The sequence below is a fragment of the Papio anubis genome, chromosome 8, assembly GCF_008728515.1.
Source record: "Papio anubis isolate 15944 chromosome 8, Panubis1.0, whole genome shotgun sequence".
NCBI classification, from domain to species: Eukaryota; Metazoa; Chordata; class Mammalia; order Primates; family Cercopithecidae; genus Papio; species Papio anubis.
In genome coordinates this window covers 20,764,749-20,784,512 of record NC_044983.1, presented here as the reverse complement: position 1 = coordinate 20,784,512, position 19,764 = coordinate 20,764,749, and the positions used below count along the sequence as shown (strand labels likewise).

Genomic DNA, 19,764 nt, shown 5'->3' with positions numbered 1-19,764 from the left:
CACTTCCTGGAGACTGGCTGAATCCGGAAGTGATCCCAGAGGAACGAGTTGTGGCAGGGGACCCCGGCGGCAGGCCCAGGTTCGGGACCATGAGCTGGTGAGTGAGGCACGGGCGGCGGGAGCTGCTGGACCCGCGGACCCGCGAGGCCCCTGGCCCTGCGTCAGTGCCGCGTCCCGGCTCTCCCCGGTCCCGCGCGACCCCTCCGCCCCAGAGCAAGGCCCGATAGCCCCTGCCCTAGGGTCGTTCCCTGGGTGCTTTCCCGGAGTCGCCATCTCTCAGCAGGACTCCCTGGGAGAGTGGCGGAGGATCCTCTTAGCCTGGGACTCTGCGTCTGACCCCTGTTTTGCCGGACTCGTGTCCTCCTAGCTCCTTGAAGTGAGGGACTTCCTTGTTCCCTCCTTTTTAAAACACCCATTGAGGTGGAGTCAGTGTCGTCTTTCCCCCCTGTGGGCATCTCTGCCCCGCGCCAGTCCCTCCAGAGCTGTGGCCCTTTCTGTGGCAGCCTGAACCCAGTTCACTATCAAAACCCACTCCCTTTTGGGTAACTATCCTTTGCACGACTTAACAGTCTTCAAAAGACAAGGAAAACTTGCTTCTCTTCTTAAAGGGGCCAGAATTACACCCCGCACACACCCTCCCACTGTGGGATTGGACTGGTTTTAATCATTCCAGGGCTATTACTCACTGCCTGGCCTCTAAATAGGCATGGTTAAGTTTAAACTTATGGGAACTATCATGGCATAAGAAAAGAAGCCAGGGAGTCTTAGAGTAATAGAGTCATAATTGCAGTTGCTGCAGAATGATGTGATACTTGGGTCATAGTAGACACTTCATAATGGTGTATTTATTTTGTAAGACTCAGTTTGCCCAAAAGGCAATCCCCATTTGTTGCTCTCGATTATTTATGTTCACAAGAGAGAATTGTGACTTGCCTGCCTTCCTGGGGCTTTCTTAGAGGATACTCGTATGCAGGACCTTACCTTACCGTCAGGCCCAAGGACCTGTATAGCCACAACCCTGGAACTCAGGGGATTCAACTATAATGTGTGAATAAATTGACCCCCAGAGATGTACAAGATTAATCAGCCCATGGGCATAGGGAACATATTTGCCACTCTGTCCTCAGAGTCTAGTGTGCTTGTTTATGCAAAGTGCATGATAACCAGTTATGAATGAATGAAGATGGTAGAATATCCTTCAGGAAGATTTTTGCAGTTTAACTTTTGGCCATCAGTGGAGACCACAAGCAGCTGATGTCAGTCAGTGTCAGGGATAGCGCTCTAAAGTAAAATGCAAACCATCTGTCCCCTCCCCCACCTGTTTCTTAGACCAAGATTGATGGACAAATGTGAGACAATCACCGCTAGCACGTGAGGGAAGCCCGAAGCAATGCCCTAATAAGCCCCCACAGGAGCTGCTGCTTCTACCTCCACCATTTGCTCCAGGAGGCCAATAGGGGGCTGGAGCCTTAAAAAGCTACCTTTCCTGTCTTGTGATAACCTAGATAGTGGTGGGCAAAGCGGCAGTTCTTCAGTTCCCTTTCCTGGAGGAATTACGTCCTTTCAGTGTCATTCTGGGCCCCTAGTCTTGGGATATAGATGTCCTCTTGGCTGCTGTGTCTTGAATCTTTAGAGTGTTCTTGCCTAATTTTTCACAGTGAAAAGCAGGCAGTACAGGTGCTTTATATTGCCTAGATTGACATTTACTGTCTTTGCTTCAGAAGTTGGGAGAAGAGCAGAGCAGAAACTAATAAAGGTAAATGATTCTCTGGGTGATCTGCAACAGGTTGTTTTCACCTGTCTCACAGAAAGTTTCCCTTCTGAAAAAAATAGTAGCCCATTCCTTAAAGGTTAGCCTGTCAGGTTGGAGAGAATTGAAATTGACAACTGTCTAACAAGAGCTGAGATTTTCATCTAGTAGCTTTAATTTACCAGTACATGCACATCTTGGTACCTCCTCAGACTGAGAGTCACAACCAGAAGGGTGGCTTTGTCCCTCAAAGCTGAGATTCCTTTCTCTTCCCCCTTAAAGGGCTTCTACGTCATCTCTTGCGTGGACTCTGACCCTCTCAAAGAGAGGAACAGCACCGGCGCCTGGGCACACAATCACACTCAGTTCCTAGCTCAATGGCTGGCAAGGAGACCGGGGCTGGGTCCTTCTGATTCACTCCCTGAGCGGTTTTCCTGCCCCCAGAATGAATCCATCCATTCATGTGAGACTGGAATTCTCATTAGGGGAAGAGACCAGAGTGACGTAGAGCCATCATGGGAGGCTGATGCCCAAGGTCAAGTTCACCAAGTACATGGGCTGTGCCAAGCCATCATTAAATAAGGCCCAGGGGCACATGGCCAATGGTCCCCAGAGGGTAACCATTGTTCTGGGCTAGGCTGAGCTTTCAAAATGTCACAGTGAGAAATGTCCAATATTGATGCCCTTTGCACACTGTGGACTTTGCATGAAGAGTGAGAGGCCTTTGTTCCCTGCTTGCTCTGTGCAGGCAACCCGCCCACCCCCTGTTTGTTTAGTGGGTACCTGCTGTCTTCCTTCACCATCTACCCATCCACTCAGCCACCACCCATACACCCATCTGCCTTTCAGCAGAGTGACCCAGTGGTCTGTCCTACTAGGAAGAAGGCCTTTGATAGTCACATCTCATGTCACAGATTCACTTCTTGGCCTCAAGCCAAATGCTTCTCTCTCCCTCCCTCTGCCCCACCTCCTTACCACATTTGCCCCCCTCCTCACTTTCTCTCTCTCTCTCTCTCCTCTCCTCCCCACTCACCCCCCCTCCTCTCCTCCCCACTCACCCCCTCCCTCCCTGTTTCTGTCTCCCTCTTGTCTCCCTTTCTCCCTTCCTGTCTCTGTCTTCCCTGTTTTCCAGCGTATACTCAGGTGGCTTTATTATGGTATGCAGGGAGAATTAAGTAGAATTAAGAATAGCGATCCTAATCTAAGCTGGTTCCAGGAATTGTAGCCTCCCGTTGAACCATACACCTTTGATGATTTTAGGCTTAAACGATGATGAAAAGGGAGTACTGGAAGAAATCTCCCTATACCTAGGGGTCCAGTAGTTTGACGAGAAAGAAGGAAATTAGAGGCAGAGCAGATAAGTGTGAGTAGGAGTTAGAGTGCTGCGTTCAGGTTCTGGCTCAGCCACTCACAGTGCAGCTTGGTCAAGCATTGAACTGTTCTCTGTCTTGGTTTCTCCATCTGTGGCATGGAGCGTCCATTCCCGCTAACAGTTTGCCACCTGAGCCTGCTGTGAAATGAGTGGAGTGATGATATTTTTCTGACTCTTCTAGGGTCTTCTGCCACTGTCTGCCCTTTGCACTTTGGTGTTCCTCACACTTGATCCTTTTTGTTTCTTTCCTGTTCTCACCCTGTATTCCCTTGCCATCATCTTCAGGATAGAGGCCCAACTCTGGGCCAGGGCTTCTGAGGCTCTCTGGGCCTGGCTGTCCGTCTTCACTCTGTGTGTGCCATGCTCCAAGCTTCTCCTGCTCTCTCATGCCCTTGTGCCTCTGGATAACTGTGCCTTCTGCCTGAAATGCTTCTCCTTCACTCGCACCCTGTCCACCAGGCCAGCATCCACTCATCCTTCAAGCATCAGGCCACGCTTCACCTCCTCTGAGGGTCTTCCCTGAACGGCCCCCCACACCCTGCCATGCTGCACTGGGTGCTGCCTCTCTGACCTTCTCTTCTGACTTTCATCAGCATCTGTACTCCACTGGCTGGTTTACTTATCTGTGAGTTCTTGAGCATGGGGACTGTCTTGTGGTCACCGCTATTCCCTAGCACTGTTCCTGGCAGTCAGGAAGTGTTTATTAAATGTATGAATGGGGCCTTTTTTCCCTTTTCCTGACTTGCCTCAGCTCAGGAAAAATGTTAAGATAAAAACGTGCAGAACCTACAAACCACTTCCTAAAATGAAGAGCCTCTGAAAGTACTATTGTTAAATTGACTGACACAAGTGGCTTCCAGGTCAGGCTGCCTGTGATTTCTCCTCCCCACTCCTCTCTGATCCTCCACTCCAAACTGCTTTACTGGGTTTCTTCTGTACTTCCATAGTGCTTCTACTGTAGCACTTCTGCGTCCTTCTAGGTGTCACAGACACGCACCTCCCTTCCACACCAACCCCATGAGAACAGGAGTGACATACAGCTTCTTCATCTTTATGTACACATAGTGGGTATCATGCACATAGTGGATATGTAACAGGTAATTGTTAAATTAATGGAATGTAAAGAAAGAAGGGTAAACTTCTGGGTCAAACAGAACCATTATTCAAGTCCTTTCCCCTACGATTACCATTGCTATCTCACATGTGTAAAGTGCTTCTAACTTTTCAGATGGCTTTCCCATCCTTTGTCTGACTTCATGCTTATGTCTGGGCAAGCAGTGCAGTCTTATTAACCCCCTTGGCAACTTACTAGAATTCACTCAGCCAGTACCTGGCAGAACTGGAACTAAAACCTGCATCTCCTAAGTATTCTGTCCCCATGATCAGGAATATTAGAAGAGTGGCAGACCATTCCCAAGCTGACTGGATCACGGAATTTCGCTTTGCTGGGATGTATTGACACTAGCAGGTTGGTAATGAATCACAGGGAGTTGTCAGTCTTCACACACAAGTGATAGAGGAAGTCCTTGTGCCATGCAGACCTCTAGGTGTTCTGTAACTGGCTTAGCTTCTTCTACCTATGGGGCTCCTGCCTGGGGCAGCCTCACCAGTCATGTCCTCTGTGACTTTGGACACACCAAGCTTTTCTTCCTCTCTGGAGAGCATAGTAATGCCTTGAAGACAGGGGCCCTATAAAATGTCTATGAGATTCTGTATGTGAGCTTGTTCTTATTTCAGATGTTTAATGAGAGGAGAAGGATGTCTCCCAGATCTTGGAGCAGTCAGAAAGAGTCAAGTGTCTTGAGTCCCATAGCTACTTAGTCAGAGGTGTTATGTGTATTATACTCTTTAAGGAAATCTGCTGGGGTAGTCTTTAGAGTCCGTTGTTAACCTGTTAGAGTTGTTTTCCCAAACTCATGATTTTGGTGGCTAATCCATCAAATAGGACCCAGTATAGTGCGATGCACATACATGGTACTCAACAAATATTTGTTGATTTAATGCTTGTTCAACATTTATAATGTGCAAAAGTCTGTGCTAAATGTTGAGGAACATTTAAAAGACTTGCATGAGTCAGTCTCTGTCTTCAACCAGAGTATGGAAAGTGCTAGGGATTCAAAAGGACAACCGATCACTAAATGTCAGCGTGGCATCATCAAGAAAGACTTGAAGCAGGAGATGTAATTTTAACTGAACCTTGACTTAGCAAATACGTGCTGTTTCAGTGGGAGTGAGAGAAGGATCCAGGTTAGAAGCATGGTATGAAAAAGGTGTGTGGAGTCAGAATGTGTCAAGAGTGTGTGGACTGTCAGGAGGCCAGCTTGGAGGTGGTAAATAGTGGTTTGGGTAGAGGCTGCGTTGGGGAGAATTGGCACTCCACCTCAGAGCCACGTTATACAGTGCTTTCAGTGCCATGCTGAGGACTTGAAATTGAGCCTAGGCTTTTGAAAATTGAAGGCTTTTGAGCAGGGAAGTGGCATGGCCAAAGCAATGATTTAGTCAGATTATTTTGGCAGTGGCCTGCAGGATAACTCAGAAGAGAAAGAATGGAGCCAAGGACGTTAACTTGGACAATAGTTTCCTTTTTTTTTTTTTTTTTTTTTGAATCGGGGGGTCTCACTGTTGCCCAGGCTGGAGTGCAGTGGTGCAATTACAGCTCACCACAGTCTCAAACTCCTGGGCCCAAGCCATCCTCCTGCCTTAGCCTCTTGAGTGCCTGGGACTATATGTGTTAGCCACCACTCCTGGACTAGTTTCCACAATTTTTTGAACACAACTCACAGTTAGAAATACCTTTGATGTCACAACTCACACACACTCTTATACTTGAAATAAAAGTTTCACACAGTATGTGTGCAATGCACTCTGATATTTTCTATTATGTTCTTGTTCGTGGTTTTTTGTTTGTTTTTTGAGACAGACTCTCGCCCTATTGCCCAGGCTGGAGTGCAGTGGCGCCATCTCAGCTCACTGCAACCTCTACTTCCCGGGTTGAAGCGATTCTCATGCCTCAGCCTCCCAGGTAGCTGGGATTACAGGCATGCATCACCATTTCTTAGTAGAGACTGGGTTTCGCTAGGTTGACCAGGCTAGTTTCAAACTTCTGGATTCGAGTAATCTACCCGCCTCGGCCTCCCAAAGTGCTAGGATTACAAGCATGAGCCACTGCGGCCAGCCTTGTTTGTTTTTTTAAAGAATGACCCACCTCAGTTGACTTTTTTTTTTTTCCTTCCTGAGGTGAGTGCATATGATTTTTTAATTTCATGACTGATTTTGATCTATGTGTACAACGGAAGACTGTGTAGCAGTTTAAATGATCTTTGAGTGATAGATATTCTATAAAGACCTCAAGTTTGAAAACCACGTATCTAAGAATATCGTTACAAATACTCAGACTATAAGCTAACATCTTTGACTCCAGCAACTGAAGATAGGGTTGCTTGTATATCTGGTTGTTTCACTGGGTTAATAAGAAATACAGAAGGGGCAGCTGTAAAGAACACTGGCTGAGTTATTTCTAAGAACTTATTCCATAGATTTGAAAACTGTCAATTGCTTTCCAGAAAAGAAAACCCAAGTGAACAAAAGCTCATACGAAGATGTTTGGTCCTTTTAGTAATCAGGAAAAACAGATTAAACCAACAATGAGATGCCGTTTCACAGCCATCAGACTGGCAGAAATTTTAAAGCCTGACAATGCCAAGTATCTGAGGGTGAGGAACAGTAGGAACTCACATACACTGCAGGAGGGGGTGTAAACTGGAGATTTTGCGGTTGGAACAGTAGCTATCCCCTACCCCAGAGAAACTCCCGGGCCTCCATGCAGCAGGGAACACATGCAGGAGTGTGAGGGGCATCGTCATGTCCAGATGCCCAGCTTCTGGAGAATGGGGAAATAAATTGTGATGTCTTTATGTGATGAAATATTATGGGCAACAAAAAAAATGTAGTAGGTAAAATGGGTAAAATAGAGCTTTGTGTACCAATGTGGGCAAATCTCAAGAATCTAATGCTGAATGTAAAAAGCTAGCTTCAGAATGATACATTCAAATAAATAAGAATGATACACTCAACATTGCAGGCCGGTCACGGTGGCTGACGCCTGTAATCCCAACACTTTGGGAGGCCAAAGCAGGCAGATCACTTGAGGTCAGGAGTTCAAGACCAGCCTGACCAACATGGTGAAACCCCATCTCTACTAAAAATACAAAGATTAGCCAGGCATGGTGGTGCACGCCTGTAATTCCAGCTACTAGGGAGGCTGAGGCAGGAGAATCACTTGAGCCCAGTAGGCGGAGGTTTCAGTGAGCCAAGATCACGCCGCTGCACTCCAGCTTGGGTGATAGAGCGAGACTCCATCTCAAAAAAAAAAAAAAAAAGAATGATACATTCAACATTGCACTATTTATATAAATATTAGACCTATAAGGCAGTACTGTGTTTTGCATATGGACTTAAGCTTACACAGTAAAAGTATGGGAATAGTACTAAATTCAGAATAGTGGTTACTCTAGGATAACAAGGAAGGAGAGAAGGAAATGGAATCTCAGGGGCCAGTCGAGGTGGCTCACACCTATAATCCCAGCACTTTGGGAGGCCAAGGCAGGAGGATTGCTTGAGTCCAGCAGTTGGAGACTAACCTGGGCAGTGTAGTGAGACTCTCTACAAAAAAAATTAAAAATTAGCCAGGGGTGGTGGTGCAAGCCTGTAATCCCAACCCCTTGGCAGGCTGAGGCAGGTGGACTGCTAGAGCCCGGGAATTCAAGGTTACAGCAAGCTATGATCACGCCACTGCACCTCAGCCTGGGTACAGAGACCCTGTCTCAAAAAAACTAAGTAAAAAAAAGAAAGAAGTACAATCTCAGGGCCTGATACTCAGGGAGCTTCAACAGTGTCTGTACTGTTTTGTTGCTTAAATAATAATATCTAAAGCAAGAGGGCTTCGTTAGAATTTGACAAAGCCAGGTGGTGGACACATAAGTATTTATTCTATATTCTCTGTATTTTTTGTGTGTATTTACAATATTTCATATTTATTTAATTTTTAAATCATTGCTGGGGCAGACCTCACTTTCTATAGCAAGAGAATGTTTGCCTGCGCTCTCCCAACCCCCAATCCCAGGGTGGGGACGATCTAGGGAGGGAGCCTAGAAGTCAGTCTCCATCCAGCCGTCTTCCTTCTACCTCTTGCTTTTTAGGGGCCAAACTTTCAGCAGAGAAGAGGAAAAAGGTAGTGTGAGAGCTCTTTATAATTGCTGATTGGTAGGAGACAGGAGCGAAATGAGATTAAAGATGGTACCTCAGAAGCTAAACAGACGGTGTAGTGCTGTCAGAGACTAAGCCACTGTCAGCCCATCGGAATGGAGATTAGACCAGTGGAGGTTCTCTCAGTTTGTGGAGTCCGCAGGACAAGCCTTTCACCTCCAAATGCAAACCCATGTTCTACCCCTTCTTATGTTACAGATTAGAATGAGAATAGGTGATTACTTGTCTGTCAGATATTAGGATCGTCTTAAGGGGCTGCAAAGAAAATCCAAACTGCCTCCTTGAGTTGCCTGCCTTCCTCTCTTAGGTGCTCCATCAGCCTCCACACTTTTGTCAAAATCCTTTCACTATTTAGGGGGAAGTCGCCACTCAAATTTAGGCAAACTTATCACTTGGGCCTGGTGATGGTGCATCATGGTATGGGTCAGCTGCTTGCCCCCAAAACAAACAAATAATTTCAGGTTTCCTAACCATTCTTGGAGGGGGTGAATATACTTATCTCTGTAACTTCTTACAAGTCACCCCTTCTGGACCTGGTTGGTCATCGTCTTCAAAATATCACAACCACTTTCTCTACAATAAAACAGACTGCTTACTGTGTGTCAAGATCTGTTTTAAGCATTAAACTCGTTTCACCTTCATAGCGACCCTAGAGGATGAGTAAATTATTATCCATCCTATTTTATAGATAAAGAGATGGAGACACAGGGAGGTGAGGTCACTTGCCCAAAGTCTCACAGCTGGTGATAGACAGAGTGAGGATTTGAACCCCAGCTGTCTGGCTTCAGGGTCCATCCCCTGATCTCATGCGCTCATCCCCTGATCTCATGCGCTCTCTCCCCCATGAAGTGCAGGAGTGGACACTTCAAATAAACTGATGTATCAGCAGTGCCTCTGCAGAGTCCGGCAATAGTAGATGCTCAATAAATGGTTGCTTTGTTGAGATGATCTCCCAGCTCTCGTGCGACTTAACGTTGGGTGCTTCATCCTGTCTTTACTTTTCAGAGGTCAGCCTGTGGAGCAGTGGGGAAGAAGGGATCACAGCTAAGCTGGAAGACTGTTCTGGTCCAAGTCACAAACCGCCAAGTCACAGTCATCCCTTTTATTTTTAAACACACACATACCTCCTCGGACTGATGGCGGGTCAGGGTCAAGTTCTGTGTGTGCTGGTTTTGGATCAAGCTAATTTAGAGAAAGCACTGAGGTGGGGCTGGAGGCTGTGGTCATAGGCACTGGGGAAAGGACGGATTTCCAGCTCAGTTCATGTCCCTCTCTGCTGGGGTCTCCGCCTTGCTCAGGCTGAACTTTCCTTGGCCTTTGGCATTGTGGCCAGCTGGCCCATCAGACAGAGAGGATGGCATCCAACCAGCAGCTGTTCTGCCGGACCTAGATGGCTCTCGATAAGCCCTGCCCCGGCTCTGGCCCTCTGTTGTTTCTCTCCCACCATTAAGGTGGTGGTGGCCTTGTGGGGCCTCAGGCCAGAGCAGGCAGCAACCCAAGGATAGAGTAACAGAAGGCCCAGGGGGAGGGGCTTGTCCTTCCAGCCTGCTGGAGCTGCTGCCTCTCGCCCACCTTCCTGCTCTTGCCGAGACAGTGACTCAGGCCCAGACCACTCCCCGGGGAGCCAGGATTTCAGCCACTATCAACCACCACCGCCTACTCTTTGCTCAGCCCTCCCTCCATTCTCACCTCCCTTACCTCCCTCGCCCCCAAAACTGTGGGTCTCTTGCCCAGCTAGAGATAGCAGAAAGATACGGGGTGGGGCAGACTGAATCACTCCAGGGTTCTTTCCACCCCCAAGCCAGACCTAGGCTTATTCACATTTAGTAGGATTCTGGAGGCCAAGCAAAGACCCAGGAAGCAGGTTTAGGGTTCAGCCTCTTTCCACTCTTTGTCATGAAAGTGGGACACTCCAAAGAAAGCAGGGACAAGAGCTCTGCTGGGGTGACCAGGGGATCCCCACCCAACTGCCATCTGGGCCTGCGTTTTATCTCTGCCTCTGCAGAGCCGGTGAGGAAACAAAAGATGGAGAAACCTAGCAAATTGAAAATGCAAAAGAGCTGTTTTTGTAAATAGACATTACACAAGAGCAGGGGCTTTTTTGGAAAGGTTTTACTGAGACAGACAGAATTAGCCAACTGGCATCATGCTGCTAATAGAGATATTTACTGTTTGAAAAAGTATATTTGTAGCTTTGGAGAACATCCTGTTGACTTTTTCTTTATTATGAAAGAAAATAGAATCTTCCCCCCCTTTGCCCTCCGTACACACAGAACTTTTTTTCTTTTTTGAGGTGGGGCAGTTGGGGGTTGGAGAAGAGGAGGGTTGAAAGAAATGTTTTCTTCACTTTGTTGCTGAGACTAAAATATCTCTTCTCCTGCCCTCTGGTGCTCATATTTATGGAATGGGAAGCAGAATCAAGCTAGGACTCCTACTCCAGAGGCAGAGAGCTCAGAACCCTCTTAATTTCTTCCAGAACTCAGAGACGCCCTGGGGAGCAAGCCCTGTCTTCACTCTGGCTCTCTGCTCACATCCCTGATTCCAAGGGGAGCACTGAGGCAAGTGTGAGGAGGAGGGAGGAGAGTCCCGAAGCCCAGTTGGGCCTCCTGCCCTGGAGCACTGCCAACCCCGGGCTGCTGTGACCTGGCAGTACCAAGGCCGCTGCTCTCAGGCTGTGGCACTATCACTCTTGCCCCATGCCCTCCAAAGCAGCTGCTTCTCCTATGGAAGTCCCCTGTGCCTGCAGTGGGAGAGCCACGGGGATGAAATGGGAACTCAAGGGGAGAAGAGGCATAAGAGTCTGCTGAAGTGCAGTTGTGTTGCCTTTCCTTTCTCCCTTCCTTGCCACCTTTCACCGCTTTCTGCAAGAATGCTCCGTTTCAGTGCAGGGAGAATCTGATCCTTCCATCAGGGCACCTGCCCAGTTTTTTGCCCACTTATCTGGCAGAGTGGGCTCACATCTGCCATTTGGCAGCCTCGGAATAAACCCAGGAGGCTCTTCTCCTTTCATATATCCTCTTAGGCTCTGTAAAGTATTTTCCCTTGACGCGTCGTTCTCCAATAACTTCGTCAGGCTTTGCTCTCAAGGCCAAGGGCCCACTCCATTTTCTTGGTCTCCACTGAATGTACTGTTGCTGGACTCCAGCACTGGTGGGTATTCTTTTTAGTTTTTGGTTTTGGGGGTTTTTTGTTTGTGTTTTATTTTGTTTTTTGGTTACGTAAGGATTGGGCGCCCAAAGACAATGATACTACCTTTCTTTGTTCTTTATGTAGCATTACCTAAGCGTAGCTTTCTTCAGGAACCTTAAATCAGAGCATGTTATTTTCCAGGCCCCTTGGGCAATGCGCTTATTTTAGTCATTTAATTATTCATCCAGTGCTTACTATGTGCTCAGAACTAGACTATAAGCTGCATGAGATCATAGAAGGAATCTGCCTCGTTTGTCCTGATATCCCTAGAACCTAGCATAGTATTTGGAACAAAGGTGGCCCTTAACAAATGTTTCCTCATTCAATGAAAAGTTGAAAATAGCACTGTGCCTAGTACAGTACTTAACAGGGGTTGCCAAGAAGCATGACATACAGTCCTTGCCCTTGAGGTGCTATGTGTCATAATCCGAAAGCAGGACATTCACACATCAGAGTTAATTAGCCTGTACCCTTTACCATGCAGAGTTTACTTAAGTAATGAAAGGATGGCTCAATATTAGGAAATATGTTTACACAGTTCAACACAATAATAGGTCATAGGAGAACAAACTGGTCATCTAAATGCGTGGTGAAAGGCATTGGTGGAAATCAAAAACCTAATCTTTGTAACTTTTAGTAAACTAGGAACAGAAAGATATTTTCTTACTATTAGGAACCTTCCTGGCTGAAATCAAGAAGAGCTGCCTTCATATTTGATAGTGAGGAATCAGATGTAAAGCATTTTTACCAAAGTCAGAAACATTTTTCTATAACTTCAAGCTAATACAATAACATAAGGCAAGAAACGGTATAAATATTGGGGAAAAAGATGAATTTTATCATATTTTCATACTCTAAGACTGTCTACCTAGAAAGCCTAATTAGTTATTTTTCTTCTCTTTCAATTGAATTTCTTAGGCTATATAAATTAAGTATGTAGGTATGGTGACTGGTTACAGAGTAAATGTGCCAGGAAGATAAATTGAAAAAGAGAATCCCATTTACAGTATAACCAAAAATATAAAATTCCATGGAATGAACCTAAGGCATGTATAGAGCTAAAACTTCACATGTGTTACTTTGGGATCTTAATATTTAACAAAATATATGTAGAGGATGGATATGAAAAAAAAACCTTAAGACCAAGAGAGATAAAAAGGCTTGGATGAATGAAAAGAAATATGGCCCTGAATGAGCAAACCAAAAATAGGATCTTCAAAAGTTAATCTATAAATATATTGCACTTCTGGTAATATCCTTATCAGGGGTTTTTAGGTGTGGGGGTGAGAGCATACAGCTGGTGAAATTTATCTTGAATAATTAAAACAGCCAAGAAATTACCTGAAAAAAGAAAATTTAATGATAAGGGATTTGCTTTGCTAAGTATCAGGAACTTTGATACATCTTAATAAATCTGTTATTGGCAAAAGAGTAGATTACTCTGTGATATGGAATAGTAGATGCATTTAATGTTGATAAAATAATTTTTCAAAGATGGAATTTTTTAAAACTATGTTAAAACACCTAACTAGTCATACACTCAAACTCTAAATACAGCAAAGATTTAAATATAAAAAATAAACCACTAAAATTCATGTGGAAATGCAAGGGACACAGAATAGCCAAAATGATATTGACACAGAACAAAGCTGGAGAACTCACACTCCCCAGTCTTAATACTACAAAGCTACAGTAATGAAGGTTGTGTGGTGCTGTCATCGAGATAGACATGTCAATGAATGGAATAGAATTGAGAGTCTAGAAATAAACCCTTACGTATATGGACAATTGATTTGTAACAAGGATGCCAGAACAGTTCAGTGGAAAAAGAATAATCTTCAACAAACAGTGCTGGGACAAATGGATAGCCTCTTGCCAAGGAATGAAGTTGGACCCCTACCTCACACCATATTTAAAAATTAACTCAAAATGGATCAAAGACCTAAATGTAAGAGCTAAACTATAAAAGTCTTAGAAGAAAAGACAGGAGTAAATCTTCATGACCTTGGATTTGTCAAAGGATTCTTACATATGACACCAAAAGCATGAGCGACAAAAGAAAAAACAGGTAAATTGGACTTCATCAAAATGTAAAACTTTGTGCTTCAAAGGACACCATTAAGAAAGTGGAAACCCAGCCCATGGATGAGAGAAAATATTTCTGATTACGGCCTAATACCCAGAATATACAAAGAACTCTTAGAACAATAATAATAAAACAGTTTTAGAATGAGCAAAGGATTTAAATAGATATTTCTCCAAAGATATACAAATGAACACATGAAAATATACTCAACGTCTTTAGTCATTAGAGAAATGCACATCAGAAACACTACCTGATACCCACTGGGATGGCTGAAATGAAAAAGTAAGTGTTGGCCAGGATGTGGAGAAATTGGAACCCTTATATACCACTGGTGGGAATGTAAAATGATACAATTACTTTGGAAAACAGTCTGGCACATCCTTAAAAGGTTAAACATAGAGTGACCATATGACCCAGCAGTTTTGCTCCTAGATATATGCCCAAGAGAAAAACATATCCACACAAAATCTTGAACATAAATGTTTGTCACAGCATTCATTAATACCCAAAAAGGGAAACAACCCAACTGTCCATCAAATAAGTGGATAAACAAAATGTAAATCCATACCCTGAACTAGTATTCAGTGATTAAAAAAATAAAAGGATGGAGTACTGATATATGCTACAACATGGGTGACCTTCAAAAACATTTTGCTAAGTGAAGGAGGCCGACACAAAAGGCCACATAGAAATATAATTCTATTTCTGTGCATTGTCCAGAAAAGGCAAATCCATAAAGACAGCAGAGTAATGGTTGCCAGAGCTGGGGGAGGGGAGTTGCTTGCTAATAGGTGTGGGGTTTCTTTTTGGTGTGATGAAAATGTTCTGAAATTAGATAGCAGTGATTTTTGCACGATTCTGGGAATATACTAAAAACCCCAAATTGTACACTTTAAAAGGGTGAATGTTATGGTATGTTATTTAAAAATAAACCAGATTCTGAGTAAAGACGACAGATTGAATACATACATCTAATTTATCTCCCTCACAAATCCTACAAAAAGCACAGTAAAGCAATTTTTTTAAGGCATAAATCCATAGTTCAGGGAGAATAGAAGAGACATCAACAACGAAATTCGGGAATTAGAGTGCAGTTACATGAGGTAACTGACTTAGTTCCAAGAAAGTCAAATCCCAAACTGGCATTTGAGAAAACCAAGAGTTATCCCACCTTACAGAATTCTCAAAGGTTTGGGAGTTGGTACTAAGTACCTCTAGAAGTTGGGTGAAGCCAAGGACTGATCAGGGTGATTGGTTGAAAACTATGAATAGTTTATAGCCCTAACATCTCCCTAACTCCTTATCACTGGGAGACTGTTCCCACCCCACCCTAGCAGAAGAATGAAGAGTCCTCCACCCCAACCCCCACCTCCAAAGAATTCTGTACCAGGGGACACAAAGGTGGATTTAAGGTGTAAAAGTTGTAAAGGTTAAGCCTCAGGGCCCCAACTTAAATGGACTTTTTCCAAGACCCTAGAAGGAACCCTAGGCATACCTATGTTGTGGTAAACTGAAATATAAAGTATTTATATTGCAATGAGTTTGGCAAACCTCTGTCTTCATTCCTGCTTTTACTTCTTTATACTACCCCTCATGTCAGGCAGTCCTGGAGTAGCCTAGGCTTTTTTGGGGGATAGAACTAGGGAAGGGTGAATTGGGAGTATACTGTTTTAACTGTACTTTGTAAAGACATCTTTGGAAATTGTTAATAAAACAAGAAATCACAGACTCCTGAGTTGGAAATGTGTAAAGGTTACCTTTTGTGGTCAATTTTAAATTTAATTAACTAAAGAGAAAATTGGATTTAAAAATAATGGAAAACAAAAATGATAAGGTGAGTGCTTAAATACATAGAAATCATTCTGAAATCAAAGCATAACAAAACATTTTCTAATTGTACCAAAAATGAGTAATCCATTAAGAGAACGAGATCCATTTTAAATAGGAGTGATGATTGTTAGATAACTCAGTTAACGAAAAGGAGGAGCAAATCAGAGGAACACATTGATAAAACATTTAAACTTCTAGCAGATTTAACATGAAAGACATAATGAAGATAACAAAATTCAAAATATGCTCTCCTACAAAGACATTAATGACCAACTGGTCACTGTCATTAATTCAAAGAACATTTAAGATTAGTCACGGCCATCTTCCAGTAATTTGCCAAAATGACGAACACAAAGGGAAAGAGGAGAGGCACCCGATATATGTTCTCTAGGCCTTTTAGAAAACATGGAGTTGTTCCTTTGGCCACGTATATGCGAATCTATAAGAAAGGTGATATCGTAGACATCAAGGGAATGGGTACTGTTCAAAAAGGAATGCCCCACAAGTGTTACCATGGCAAAACTGGGAGAGTCTACAACATTACCCAGCATGCTGTTGGCATTGTTGTAAACAAACAAGTTAAGGGCAAGATTCTTGCCAAGAGAATTAATGTACGTATTGAGCACATTAAGCACTCTAAGAGCTGAGATAGCTTCCTGAAACGCGTGAAGGAAAATGATCAGAAAAAGAAAGAAGCCAAAGAGAAAGGTACCTGGGTTCAACTGAAGCGCCAGCCTGCTCCACCCAGAGAAGCACACTTTGTGAGAACCAATGGGAAGGAGCCTGAGCTGCTGGAACCTATTCCCTATGAATTCATGGCATAATAGGTGTTAAAAAAAAATAAATAAAAGACCTCTGGGCTGGAAAAAAAAAAAAAAAAAAGATTAGTCACTATACAAGAAACCTTGAAATGTGCCCTGACATCTTAGTTTATTTGCAGAGGAAACATGAGATTTTTCTAAATTTTACAATAATCCTAAAATTTAAATATTACCAGTAAGCTGAAAAAGGCTTTTCTAAACCATCAGTAGTAGAAAACAAATTTCAAACAACCATACCAGAGGAAAGAGGGAATTATCTTTTTTACTCTAAGAAAGTGATGCTACCAACTCTGTGTCACGTGAAGAGGCAACCAAACACTAAGCAGCCCAGAAATGTAGGGAGACAAAGACAGAGGTGTGTTAGGCAGATGATTCATAAAAATACTACATTCTTTTCTGATGTTTGTGTCATTTATTAGCTAAAACTTGGCATTTGTTATGCTCTTTTCTCTGCCTAAATATTCACTTTCATGCCTGTTTGTATATTTGTAATTTTCTTTAAATGGGGCATACAAAATTGTATAAACTTCAAACCCACCTCTGAGAGGGCAGCCAGCACAGCTGAGGGTGGGACTGCCCTAGTGAAGTCAGGACGATGAAGTGAATGCCCGCCCTCAGAGTGCCAAGGCACACCCCTTCCCCTCCCCACCACACAGGCACACATGTGCACACATACATGCGCACACAAGCTTTTCCATTGCCAAGTTCCCAGAATGGCAGGAGATTGGAAGAATCTTCTCTAAGGAATTTTACCCGCCCAAGAGAAAAGACTAGAAAGATAGTGACATCAGGGAGTTCCCCACAAAACTGTGCAGCCAGATTGCAGATTGCCCTACCCAGTAGTTAAACATGGTTCTTGTGCTCAGAGCTTCTTGTCAACTCTTTTTGTCTCCCAGTCATATATGAGAGTAGGCAACCAAGAATTACCACACATCCAAGGAAAGCACTTAGTATGAAACATAAAGACTCAACAAAAAGAAAAAAAGCAACTTGGAGGAAAACTGAAACTATAAAGGGAAGAAGAAACTTTTTAATTAAAGCTGTTAAGATCCTCAGAGAGATAAGGCATCCATGAAATAAAAACAAGATACCATTTTGAAAGGACATCCAGAAAATTTAAAAGAGCTTTTAGAAATTAAAAATCTGATAGCAGAAATGAAAAAAACAAAAAACAAAAACCTTCCTAGAAGCATTAGAAGATAAAATTGAGAAACAGAAATTAGAGGACCAGCCAAGGAGGGTCAGCATCGAAATTGTAAGTTTCAGAAGTAGGAAACAGAAAACAGAAGAAATCAACAACAAAATTTTTAAATCCCAGAACTGAAGATTATAAATTGCCAAATTGAAACAGTCCTGTGAGTACCTAGCACAGTGGATGAAAATAGACCCACATCATTGTAAAATTATACAACACCGTGGCCAACATAGATTCCTATAAGATTGTATAAGAAAATAAAAACGAGTTATCTACAGAGGATGGGACTCAGAATGGCTTCAGACTTTCCCACAGCAGCAGTAGTGGGAAGTTAGAAGATGGGAGCAATGCCTTTGAAATTCTGTCAGAAATTATGTCCAGCCTTCAATTCTATGCCCAGTCAAACTAGCCTGCAGGTAGAAGGAAAAGGTTTTCGGATGTGCAAAGTCTCAAAAATGACCTCCCACACATACTTTGTTCCTACCAAAATAAGGGGTAAACCAAGAAAGAGGAGGACCAGGGAAAAATCATGAGAGAGAAGTCAAAGGAATCCCAGAAAGGTTGGTGAAGGGAGAACTAGGGCTGAGAGCCTCACGGCTGGGGAGCAGGCAGCCAGTCCAGGCTGGAGTGAGGCAGCAGTTGCAGAGCAGACTCTCCAGAAGATACAGGGTAGAGAACGCCTGATATGATGAATGTGTTGAAACCAGCGTTAGACCACAGATTGAATTGGGGATAAGTACGTAGACAATTAAGCAAATGAAAGAAAAGTGACAATTATCAATTTTAGGGAAAGTAAAAAAAAAAAAGTATGCATGTTATTATGTATTACTGCTGCATGACACATTATCCCACAACTTAGTGGCTGGAAACAACAATAAATAGTTTCTGTTGGTCAGGAATTTGGGAGTGGTGTAGCTCGAGCTTTGACTTGGAAACGCTCATGGGTTTGTGACTCAGTACATCAGCTGCAACTGCAGTGCCCTAAAGCTTTGACTGAGGCTGAACAATCTGCTGGCTCCCAAGGGCAGGATGGAAGAAAAATCACAATATCCTCCTAATAGTTGACTTAATATTGAGCTAACCAAGTTATACTGTAACTATATTGAGAAGAAGAGCTGCAAGTGTGGCTTCATGAAGTAGGGATGGGTACCCAAAAATATTTTAATTAAATCCTCATCTTCCAAGGTAAAAAGTCAATAGCTAAAGTAGCTTTTTAGCGCCTAAAATCCTAACAATCTAGAGGCAGCAATATAAGCATTTATCTTTAGATGTGCAAAGGTAAGTACTAGAAACTCAGCTGAGTTGAAAGTGGTTGTTTCTGGCAAATGAGATTAGGGAGTCCTGGGAGCTACGGTTTTCCTTAAGAAATCTTGTTGCCTTATTAGACTATTCACCCTATAACTTTGATACTAATAAATAGTTTAGATTAACAAAAGGAAGCCATAAAAGTCAGTAAATATAGATGAATAGTTGCAAGTTGATGGAGTGGAGGAAGCAGGTCATCCTCATTTTGATACCAAAAGAAGAAATCACAAAAGAAAAGGCAGATTTAATAGATTTGATTTCATACTCATCAAAAACTTATGTACATTAAACACAAACATGTACAGAAGTGAAAGGCAAACACTGATCCGGGGAAAAAAGTCCTGATATACAAACCAAAGGGTGGTTAGTAAAGTGTAAACTGGGCCGGGCGCGGTGGCTCAAGCCTGTAATCCCAGCACTTTGGGAGGCCGAGATGGGCGGATCACGAGGTCAGGAGATCGAGACCATCCTGGCTAACACGGTGAAACCCCATCTCTACTAAGAAATACAAAAAATAGCCGGGCGAGGTGGCAGCGCCTGTAGTCCCAGCTACTCGGGAGGCTGAGGCCGGAGAATGGCGTGAACCCGGGAGGCGGAGCTTGCAGTGAGCTGAGATCCGGCCACTGCACTCCAGCCTGGGCGACAGCGCGAGACTCCGTCTCAAAAAAAAAAAAAAAAAAAAAAAAATGTAAACTGTTTCAATCTTTTCAAAAATGTTAAATGTTTCAATCTGTCTCTAGGGCAGTTTGTTATATACCGAATTGATCCTGTATGACTCTTGGTGCATGACTCTTGGTGCACACCAAGATTTAGCTATTAGAGTTTTTGTTCATAACAGAAGAAAAATTTGAAACAGTTGAAATGACCAGCAGTAAGTGATGAGGTTACAGAAATAAAACGAGCGGTACACTTCCATTGTGTACCTGAACCACGCATTTTACTTCTGTAGCT

At 43.5% G+C, this 19,764-nt stretch overlaps 1 protein-coding gene and 1 pseudogene across 3 annotated transcripts in view; both read left to right on the top strand.

Annotated features, from left to right (window-relative positions):
* The window catches only part of BIN3 (bridging integrator 3), a 49,307-nt gene continuing 29,543 nt past the window's right edge, over positions 1 to 19,764 (top strand). The window contains exon 1 of one of the 2 annotated variants that reach the window (XM_003902525.4): positions 1 to 97. In XM_003902525.4, coding sequence (XP_003902574.1) covers positions 90 to 97 — 8 coding nt within the window. In that variant the 5' untranslated portion in view covers positions 1 to 89. The remainder of the gene's footprint in view (positions 98 to 19,764) is intronic. The other variant, XM_021942127.2, reaches the window with a different exon arrangement.
* On the top strand, positions 15,493 to 16,374 carry LOC108587182 (annotated as a pseudogene). The gene has a single exon (XR_002523729.2). The product of XR_002523729.2 is annotated as a 60S ribosomal protein L21 pseudogene (transcript).